This window comes from Oryza glaberrima, chromosome 11 (genome assembly GCF_000147395.1).
Source record: "Oryza glaberrima chromosome 11, OglaRS2, whole genome shotgun sequence".
NCBI classification, from domain to species: Eukaryota; Viridiplantae; Streptophyta; class Magnoliopsida; order Poales; family Poaceae; genus Oryza; species Oryza glaberrima.
In genome coordinates, this window is record NC_068336.1 from 19,545,982 (window position 1) to 19,557,004 (window position 11,023).

At 45.9% G+C, this 11,023-nt stretch overlaps 2 protein-coding genes across 2 annotated transcripts; both read left to right on the forward strand.

Moving 5' to 3' along the window:
* Window positions 1-313: 313 nt before the first annotated feature.
* On the forward strand, window positions 314-1,369 carry LOC127755769 (receptor-like protein EIX1). Its single transcript, XM_052281423.1, has one exon. The coding sequence runs from the start codon at window positions 314-316 to the stop codon at window positions 1,367-1,369; it is 1,056 nt and encodes a 351-aa protein (XP_052137383.1).
* Window positions 1,370-2,211: 842 nt separating this feature from the next.
* On the forward strand, window positions 2,212-3,292 carry LOC127755486 (receptor-like protein EIX2). The gene has a single exon (XM_052281160.1). The coding sequence runs from the start codon at window positions 2,375-2,377 to the stop codon at window positions 3,263-3,265; it is 891 nt and encodes a 296-aa protein (XP_052137120.1). The 5' UTR covers window positions 2,212-2,374; the 3' UTR covers window positions 3,266-3,292.
* The last annotated feature ends 7,731 nt before the right edge of the window (window positions 3,293-11,023 follow it).

The following is an 11,023-nucleotide window of genomic DNA, read 5'->3' on the forward strand; positions in this document are numbered from 1 at the left end:
CTCATATTTTATCATCTAATAACAACAAAAATACGAATCATAAATTTTTTTTTCAAATGAGACGAACAATTAAAGTAGAACACGAAAAACTCATGGCTGCGTTTAAAATGGAATGGAAGGAAGGAGTACATAAGTTGGTCACTGTTGGAGAGGTACAGTGACTTTGGCCTAGCTTTCTTGAAATGGCTTTTTAACCACCATGGAGAGTCACTTTTGCTGATGGATAATAACACAAGCATCCATCAAGCCACTTGCTATACCAAAACACACAGTGAACCAGCATCTCACACTGCAGCTAATCAATCACTTAGCCATGCTCATGCGTCATCCGACCATCGCCGCCGCTGCCGCCGCCGCCGCCGCCTCCTTCCTCCTCCTCATGATCGCCGCCGATGGCCAGGCGGCGACGCCGCCACCACCTGCAGCCATCGGCAACTACTGCGAACCGCGCCAGAGAGACGCGCTGCTGGCGTTCAAGGAAGGCGTCACCGACGACCCTGCAGGCCTCCTCGCCTCATGGCGACGAGGTGGCGGTCAGCTGCAGGAGGATTGCTGCCAATGGCGAGGCGTCCGGTGCAGCAACCTCACCGGCCATGTCGTCAAGCTCCGCCTCCGCAACGACCACGCCAGAACAGCGCTGGCCGGCGAGATAGGCCAGTCTCTGATCTCGCTGGAGCATCTCAGGTACCTTGATCTCAGCATGAACAACCTTGCAGGTTCCACTGGACATGTCCCTGAGTTCTTGGGCTCTTTCAAAAGCCTGAGATATCTGAATCTATCTGGGATAGTGTTCTCCGGCATGGTGCCGCCTCAGCTCGGTAACCTTTCGAACTTGCGATATCTCGATCTTTCTGGGATAAGATTATCTGGCATGGCTTCATTTCTGTACATTAATGATGGTTCATGGTTAGCACACTTGTCCAATTTGCAATATCTGAACCTTGATGGGGTAAACCTTAGCACAGTAGTTGATTGGCCACATGTTCTGAACATGATCCCTTCTCTGAAGATTGTTAGCCTTTCTTCTTGCTCACTTCAGAGTGCAAACCAGTCTCTCCCAGAGCTTAGTTTCAAGGAACTCGAGAAGCTTGATCTTTCCAACAATGACTTTAACCACCCAGCTGAATCTAGTTGGATTTGGAACTTGACATCTCTCAAGTATCTCAATCTTAGCTCGACTAGTTTGTACGGTGATATTCCGCAAGCGCTAGGAAACATGCTGTCCCTCCAAGTTCTTGATTTCTCATTTGATGATCATAAGGATAGCATGGGCATGAGCGTGTCGAAAAATGGCAATATGGGCACCATGAAAGCAAACTTGAAGAATCTATGCAATTTGGAAGTTCTAGACCTTGATTGTAGGCTATAATATGGAAACATTACGGATATATTTCAGAGTTTACCACAGTGTTAACCCAGCAAACTGAAGGAAGTTCATTTGGCTGGCAACAGTTTAACCGGGATGCTACCAAATTGGATTGGAAGGCTAACAAGCTTAGTCACTCTTGACCTCTTCAATAACAGCATCACTGGACAGGTGCCTTCTGAAATAGGTATGCTCACAAATCTGAGGAATTTGTACCTACATTTCAATAACATGAGTGGTACCATCACAGAGAAGCACTTTGCGCACCTGACGAGCTTGAAGTCGATATATTTGTGTTACAATCATTTGAAGATTGTGATGGATCCTCAGTGGTTACCTCCCTTCAAATTAGAGAAGGCTTACTTTGCATCTATTACGATGGGCCCCTCATTTCCTAGATGGCTTCAATCACAGGTTGATATTGTCGCACTTGCTATGAATGATGCAGGCATAAATGATACATTCCCAGACTGGTTCTCTACAACCTTTTCAAAGGCCAAGTTGTTGGAATTTCCCGGTAATCAAATCAGTGGTGGATTGCCAACAAATATGGAAAACATGTCATTGGAAAAATTATATCTGAAATCGAACCAAATAGCGGGTCTGATTCCTCGCATGCCGAGAAATCTCACTATATTAGATTTATCAAACAACTCATTGTCAGGACCTCTGCCATTAAATATTGGATCTCCAAAACTAGCTGAGTTGAATCTGTTATCCAACCGTATCACCGGGACTGTTCCACAATCTATTTGTGAACTGCAGAATTTACATGGCCTAGACTTATCCAATAATCTGCTCCATGGAGAGTTTCCTCAATGTTCTGGGATGAGCATGATGTCGTTTTTTCGTCTGAGTAACAATAGCTTCTCTGGCAACTTCCCATCTTTTCTTCAGGGTTGGACAGAGTTAAGCTTCCTTGATCTATCATGGAATAAATTCTCTGGGAATTTGCCTACATGGATTGGAAATTTCAGCAAGCTAGAAATTCTGCGGCTTAAGCATAACATGTTCTCTGGAAATATTCCTGCCAGCATCACCAAACTTGGAAATCTTTCTCATTTGGATCTTGCTAGCAATAGTATATCAGGTCCCCTGCCTCAGTATTTGGCAAATTTGACAGGAATGGTTCCGAAGCAATATTATACGAACGAGCATGAAGAGAGACTATCTGGATGTGACTACAAATCTCTTGTGACCATGAAGGGGCTGGAACTTGAGTATGATGAAGAAAATGTAACTGTGGTGACCATTGATTTGTCCTCAAATCTATTGACCGGTGTGATTCCTGAAGACATTACTTATCTTCATAGATTGATAAATCTGAATCTATCGAGTAACTATTTGAGTGGAAAAATTCCATATTCGATCAGGGACATGCAGTCATTGGAATCGCTCGATCTCTCGAAGAACATGCTCTATGGTGAAATCCCACAAAGTTTGTCTGATTTATCGTCTTTAAGTTTTCTGAACCTATCTTATAACAATCTCATGGGAAGAATACCATTAGGGACACAACTTGGCACCCTCTATGACCAAAACCATCATCTGTATGATGGCAATGATGGTCTTTGTGGGCCTCCTCTCCCAAAAAGCTGTTATAAAAGCGATGCATCAGAGCAAGGTCACCTGATGAGAAGTAAACAAGGTTTTGACATAGGGCCATTTTCCATTGGAGTTGCAATGGGATTTATGGCAGGTCTCTGGATTGTCTTCTATGCCCTTTTGTTCATGAAAACTTGGAGGGTTGCTTACTTCTGTCTCTTGGACAAGGTGTATGATGAGGTTTGTGTGATTGCGGTTTTTGGTTGGGCAAGATTGACAGGAAGAACAGATGCAAGACTGCTGATGTCACAGGTCGCATGGTCATCCATCGACTCCGACGAATCCTATGAATAGTCCTGAAGATGAAAAGGCTGAAGCAGGTGAACGACACGATTTGTTGGGTTGTATATTTGTCATGTATGGAACTTATTAGAGCAAGTGCCATAAATGCATATGATGCATAGATCTACAATGATGTATATATATCTGTTTGTACTGGTACAGTTGTGTAGTGTGTCAGAAATCATCCTTCAGACTAAATCCTGAACTCACTCTTTCTATCGGAGCTCTGTTCTGAATGTTGTCGAACAGCTACAGTACCTGAAGAAAAATGAAAACAGAGCATGCAGAGCTGGGACAGAGGTTTTGCGCTGCAAACTTCATCAGCTTTTCTGGGCTTATATTCTCCCCTAATCTGCGTACAAAATAAGCAACTACGATTGGCTGAAAAAAATTCTAAATCAGCTAGTCCATGAAAGACTAAACATTCTAATTACTTCCTGTTGAACTGGGCTTACAAACTGAATAAATAGTAACTGAAATGAGACTAAATCAGAGAGAAAATGCAATGAAGTCCACTGGCATATCGAGGATTATAGATATGGGTGATCCAACTTACATAAATTTTTTTAAATACCACAAATATAACAAGACGATATTCAATAGAAATATAAAATTGATCAAACGCACATCAGGATATATTAATGATGTTTTTTCCCCTTTTCCCAAGAGTTTTATTCTTTTTTTTACTTACATGGGCTTTTGGCTATGTATTTTTTTCCGTTTCATGTTATAAGAAGCTTTGACTTTTTTTTCTAGTCAAACTTATTAAGTTTATAGAAAAATGTAGCAACGTTGTCAACACAAAAGAAACATACTATCAAAATATAATCAATGTATTCAATGAAACTAATTTGGTGTTGTGGATATTTCTAAATTTTATACAAACTTGGTCAAACCTAAAGAACTTTTATTATGAAAGAAAATCAAAATATCTTATAGATGGGAGTAGTTTGTAAAATTTTAAGAAGACTGGTTGTCTCCCGGAGCTAATTTTTTATATTTTAATCCTTTTTAAAGAACTTATTTTACAAATAGACCATTGGAAAAGAGTCTATTCCTAAAATAAGTTTTTCCAAAGGACTATTTGTAAAACAAGTTTATTTGTAAAAACTTATTTGGTCTATTTGGTCGGCACCGACACCCTCGCCCTCCTGTAGAAGCCAAGTCACTGATGTGAAGGGGTCCGGTGCCAATGACACTGGTGTCGAGGACCCATTTGTAAATAGAAATCTAAAAAGGGTTAAAATGTAATTTTTTAAAAAAAATAAGCCCTCAGGACTAGTATCATTGGCTCCTAAAAAAGTTTCATTCCTGAGATAATTTTTTTAGACAAGTTTTTTAAAAGGATTAAAATGTAAAAAAAAATCCAGCCTATCGCAGGATACCGTGCTGCAGCCCATTGGACCAACGTTACTGAACTACAGGCCACTAGCCTTTCCGGCCGCCATCTAGGATTTTTAATGGAAAAGGCAGTAACCCGCACTTGTATGTGTCGACGTTTTAGATCACGACTATGGTATTTGCATGGTATGGGGATCGTTGGTACCAGAGTATATGCGAGATTGAAGTAAAAAGAGACAGAGAAAATGATTTTTATACAGGTTCGGCCCCTTATCATCAGAATCAGGTAATAGCCCTACTCCTGTTGGCCGAAGCCGGTGTTGCTCTTATTCATCAATATCACACAGGTACAATGATTGGGATAACCTATCTAGTCATCGTCGACTTGGTGGCAAGGAAAACCAACACGTAGTCGACGACAGGGGTAGTCTTCCTCCTCGAATACGTACTCGGCGAGATAAGAGATAGCGCTAGATCCCTCTTGATGGCCTCCGATGGTACCAGATTGGGTATACCTAGGCTAATCTCCGATGTCGGTGTTTGGTGGCGTGTATTGGTTTGTTCTGGCTTGTCTTGGTTTGTGTATCCCTCTCTCCTCCTAGGGGGTCTTGTATTTATTTCCATAGATGTTTCCCGTCCAAGTATAACTAGCGATATAAATATGGATACGATTCGAGTAGTCCTTGTCGTTTCCAACTTGAACTCTATTTGTCCTTCTTTATCTGGAACTCCTTATATATACGAGGTATGATTTCGTATAAGACTTGGTATATGGTGGGCCTCACCGAGCTTAGTCGATTACTATTGGGTATGTGTTATTCATAAGCCTAATAGTATGTATCTGATAAAATAATAATAGCATAGCCCACTTGATACTTCCGGCTACTCCGGCAAATGCCTAGGCTTGTAGGCAAACACACAATAAAATTTTGTTGCTAGTGCAGCGTTTTGAAGATAATTCTTTAAAGCAAATATTCAAGGTAGGTAGTTTTAGGCAAAATTTGCTACTGAATATCCAAACTTTACGCTATTTTCTGCCGGATGTTGCAAGAATGTTTATCTCCTAGAGGGCACCGTAAAAAAAATGATAATTGGTTGCTGGACACCAATGGCATTATTTTATTATACGTGCTACAAATGGAAAGAGAAACAATGGCAAACTCCTAATCTGCCCCTGTCTCCATTGGTTTTGATGCCATGGCGGAAGGTGAGGACGAGGTCAAAGTCCAATGTGATGTGCGTGTATGGGTGCCACGCCTGCTCCTCCACCGCCTCCGCCACAAACCTCTCTAGCTTGAACTCCTCCAGCTCCAGGAACTACACAGCATACCCTAGGTGCCAACCACAGGGCGGCGGCGAGGTGGTGGTACCTTTGGGAGGAGGTGGACAGGAAGCTCGTGGCTCGTTAGCTTGCTCAGCTCATTTAAATTTTGTAACGAGCCGAGCTGGTTTTAAAGCTCGTTAGAGATAACGAGCTCGCTCGCGAGCCTTAACGAGGTAGCACTCTAAGGCCTAAGCCCAACAGACAGCACAAGTTACACAACGGGCCAAGCCCAACTGGCTTCGCTGGCTGAGAGGAAAACCCTAGAGTCCTACTCCCGGTCAACCCGTCTCCAGCACCCTGCTGTCCTTGCGCTGCATCTCTCATTCTCTCTCACTCGATCCCCTTTCACACCGCCGCGTGCTGCCGCAATGCGCCGCCCCGCCGCCGCCAGCCGCCACGCCGCAATGCGTCGTGCTACCGCCGCCAGCCCGCCACTGCTGCTCGCTCTCCTCTCCTCACGCGTTAGTGACGCCGGCGTCACCTCTCGCCGCCAGTCACCGCCCGCATCCGACCGTCTTCACTCCTTAGCCACCAAAGGAGCGCCGCGCCGCCGCCTACCCCGGCCCCGCCGGCCACCCAGAAGCCCACCGACGGCCGTGTGGTGAGTGCGATGGAGGAAGAACGAGAGGTGCAATAGCCTCAGGTTGCAAGTGTTGCTGAGCTGAGGGGTTGAGTGCTGGCCGCCTAGCTGCCTGGATGGTTTGGCTCGTGAGCCTAACAAGCTAGCTCGAGCTTTCAAATGAGGCGAGTCGAGCTGGGTTTCTAGCTCGTTACGATAATGAGCTGAGCCGAGCCAGCTTGTTATCCTAACGAGCTTGACCGAGCCGAGCTGGCTCGCTATCCACCCCTTGCAGCCCATCTTCGCCGTGACGTCTTTGCGGTCCCGCCGCCGGCCAGCGATGATGGCGTCGATGCAGCGACACAGCAGGCGCTCGTTCTGGTCCATCTTGTAGTCCGCCTTGCTGATCACATGGCGCAAACAGCCGCTTGCACAGCATCTGCACGCACGAGTGGAAGAGCCCCAGGATGGTGGACAGCGAGCTTGACAGGTCCATCTTGAGAGAAGGGCAAATTCGTACTTTCATCATTGCTTCTCTCTCCATTTATAGCAGAAATAATAAAATAATATCACCGATGTCCAACAGTCAATTACTACTTTTTACAGTGTCCTTCAACAAATACGCGTTTATTTGGTGCCATGTAGCAAATTTTGCCTTTGCTATATGCATGCAAATATAGGGTAGATGGAACACATAGACAGATAAAAACAAAAGTGTTTTATGAGAGCCAAAACCGAACCGAATTTTGAACTGCAAGAGTTCTTAGTTTAGATTAGAAGATATTAAATCATGAGTAGTTACGAGAAAAGACCAGCCGCTAGTATGGCCGATAGGTTTCCTCCCCGAATAGTTATCAACCTAATATTTTCAGTTATTTTCTTTTTCATTTTTATCAACACCGATCAAACACCGATCATTTTTATCCTTGGGCCTGCAGGTTCACGCGCATCGACACCGATCAAATGGAGTAATTGGAGCGTGTAAGGGTGGGGTAGGAGACGGCGCCGCTCTCCTTGACCAGGCACTGCACGACGAGTTATCGGCCGCGTTGCCGTGGAGGCAACGGCTAGTGCTGCCGCCCGGTGCGCCGAGGGGTATGCGATTGCCCGCCGGCGGGAGCCGACATCACGCTCTGATACCAATTGTCAGCCGCGCTCGCAACTTCCCAACTCAACCAAGAACTCACACACGCGAAAATCAGTAGAACATAGGAAGTTTTGGTGCTGCGCAAAGCTTGCAGCTTTCCTGACCTTATCTCTGAAACTTAAATAGCAGTATTTACATGCAGACTCAAAAACTGAAACTCGGAGATCCTGTTGGGTTTAGTCCCACATCGGTAATTGATGATGGAGGAACATGATTTAAAAGGTAGGGGCGGTTCTCATTCATCAGACTAGTCTTTTGGGTTGTGTAGGCCCAGGGCCTAAAGTTGTGGCTCTGGTTGGGCCTGTGGTGGAGCAGGCCAAATATGACCTGTGTGGCCCACGGTTGGTGGGCCGGGCTGCGCACTCTAACAAGTGGTATCAGAGCCCAAGGTTTGAAACCCGGAACAATTTCCATGGGTCACATGGTGGGGAGGCCGAGTAACAAGTCTTCGGGGTCACATGCCAAACCCAGAACAATTTCCATGGGTCACATGGTGGGGAGACCGAGTAACAAGTCTTCAGGGTCACATGGCATGCCGGAACAATTTTCGTGGGTCACATGGTGGGGAGGCCGAGTAACAAGTCTTCGGAGTCACATGGGTTAATGTGGGTTTAGTCCCCATATCGGTAATTGATGATCCATGGGTCACATGGTGGGGAGGCCGAGTAACAAGTCTTCGGGGTCACATGGCATACCGGAACAATTTTCATGGGTCACATGGTGGGGAGGCTGAGTAACAAGTCTTCGGAGTCACATGGGTTGATGTGGGTTTAGTCCCCATATCGGTAATTGATGATGGGGGAGATCACATGGGTTGATGTGGGTTTAGTCCCACATCGGTAATTGATGATGGGGGAGCATGACTTAAAAGGTGAGGGTGGTCCTCACCTATCAGACTAGTCTTTTGGGTTGTGTAAGCCCAGGACCTAAAGTTGTGGCTCTGATTGGGCCTGTGGTGGAGCAGGCCCAATGTGACCTAGGTGGCCCACAGTTGGTGGGCCGGGCTGCGTATTCTAACAAGTAGTTCGTTTGTTTACTTTGCATATTTACACGCTTGATTCGTCGCATTCGGGGTCACATGGGTTGATGTGGGTTTAGTCCCGACATCGGTAATTGATGATGGGGGAGATCACATGAGTTGATGTGGGTTTAGTCCCACATCGGTAATTGATGATGGGGGAGTATGACTTAAAAGGTGGGGGCGGTCCTCACCCATCAGACTAGTCTTTTGGGTTGTGTAGGCCCAGGATCTAAAGTTGTGGCTCTGGTTGGGCCTGTGGTGGAGCAGGCCCAATGTGACCTGGGTGGCCCACGGTTGGTGGGCCAGGCTGCACACTCTAACAAGTAGTTCGTTTGTTTACTTTGCATATTTACACGCTTGATTCGTCCCATGCATCTCATGTGCGTGTGTAGCACGTACTCCATACGTGCTGTCCGTACCCACGTATGCACCGTAGTCGCAGCACTCGTGTTCACCGTCCACGACCCCGTCGTCATCGGCCCTGCACGTCTGCCGCGCCGCGCCACGCTCGTCGGCTTCGCCCTTCCGCCGCTAGCGTCCCTGCCGCCACGGATCCACGATAACCGCGTGCGTCGGGCGGCCATCCATGGCGCTATTCCTCCGATCTCTCCGGTCTCCTTCGGCCACGCCCGGCCTCGATTTCCGGTCACGTTCCGCCATCGCCGGTCTGATCGTGAGTGAGGTCGTCGCCTCCGCAACGTCCTCGTTGTACACTGATCTTATCGCCACGACTGACGATCTTCTAGTGATGCATGATCTCCACCTCATGTTTCCTCATCCACATGTCTTCTTGATCCAATGCTGAAACCTTCTACTATGATATCACTTGTTATAAAAGTTAGTCGATATAGCGGAACGACGACTAACCTTCTCGATCACTTCAGTCATTGATCACCCAAGACATGCTAGATGACGACACATGAACACACGATATTTGTTAATAAGGTTCAGCCGAAGCCTACATCCCTGGGGCTCTGATTATGGGCGCTCCTCCCCAACCAATATAGCTCCTAGCCGCTACGAGTCCATGGCCTCGCCGCCATCCTTTCCCTGCGTGTCTACGCTACATTGTAGTCGCCATGGTTACATTGTGATGCCCCCCTCTCTATTTAAGAGAGTTGCCGGGTTACAGAGTTCGACTCTAACTCTACCCCCTAACATCTATTACAACTCCAAGTCCAACCGTAACCAAATAGAACTAGTATATTCAACACCTATTCTAACACTACAGGCTGCATGCAAATTAATTGGTGTATTGGGCATGTGCTTGGTCAAAAGTATTGCACCTCTGGATTGGCTTGGGTGCAGTACGCATGCAAGCACAAGCTGATACGGACTAGCATACAGCAAGGCTGAACCGTAGATGGGTGAGACTTTGCATCGAGGAGACATCACAGAGATTAAATACTGCGCAAAAGTTTATGAGTCAGACTTGATGGCGAAACAAGATTTCGGCAATACTAAAAGAGGTGGCTATCAAGCTGAAAAAGTAGATGGGTTCAGAGACAAGGAATTTTATACAGGTTCAGGCCTTCTTAACCAAGAAGTAATACCCTACTCCTGTCCGGGGATTGATCCGCCGAGTGTATTATTGATCGTATGATCTGGGAGAAAAATCGTGTCCCTAAAGGCACCCGGACCCCTTCCCATCTTAACCAAGAAGTAATACCCTACTCCTGTCCGGGGATTGATCCGCCGAGTGTATTATTGATCGTATGATCTGGGAGAAAAATCGTGTCCCTAAAGGCACCCGGACCCCTCCTTATATAGGGGAAGGGGTTCGTATTACAAAGTACAGACCATATCCCTAACGGAATAGGTAATTACAGATAAAATACAATCGTAACCGGCTAGGATCCTGGGTGTTTCCTTGACATACAAGTTTGGTATTTAACCCAAGTCCTCTTAAAGATATTCTATCCATACATGGCACCCCATACCCAGTCGGACTATACATGCTGTGTAGGTATGTGGTATCCATAATCTCCACAGTAGTCCCTGAGACCTTTATAGTCGACGAAACAGCCTTCTCTCGGAACGTAAAGTGATAATCCGAGTGCTTCAATTTCTTCCGTACTGATCTCCCGAGTACCAAAATCAAAGACTGGGAAGGGCTGAAAGTAAATAATTAGGTGCATCGACTAGATGCACCTAATTAGGTGTAGCCTCCGACTATGTGAGTAGCTAAAAGCTAAACATATTGTCAAAGTGCATCAAAACGTCCATCCGAGTGGTTTTTAACCAAATATCCCAAGGCCAAGAATATGCAGCATCTGATAAACCTCCCGCCGACTGCTTTAATGTGCCAAAGAAATATAAAGAAAAACCCGAGTGAGAAGCACTCCAAAGGTTTATAAATCAACACAGGTGATAAAAGT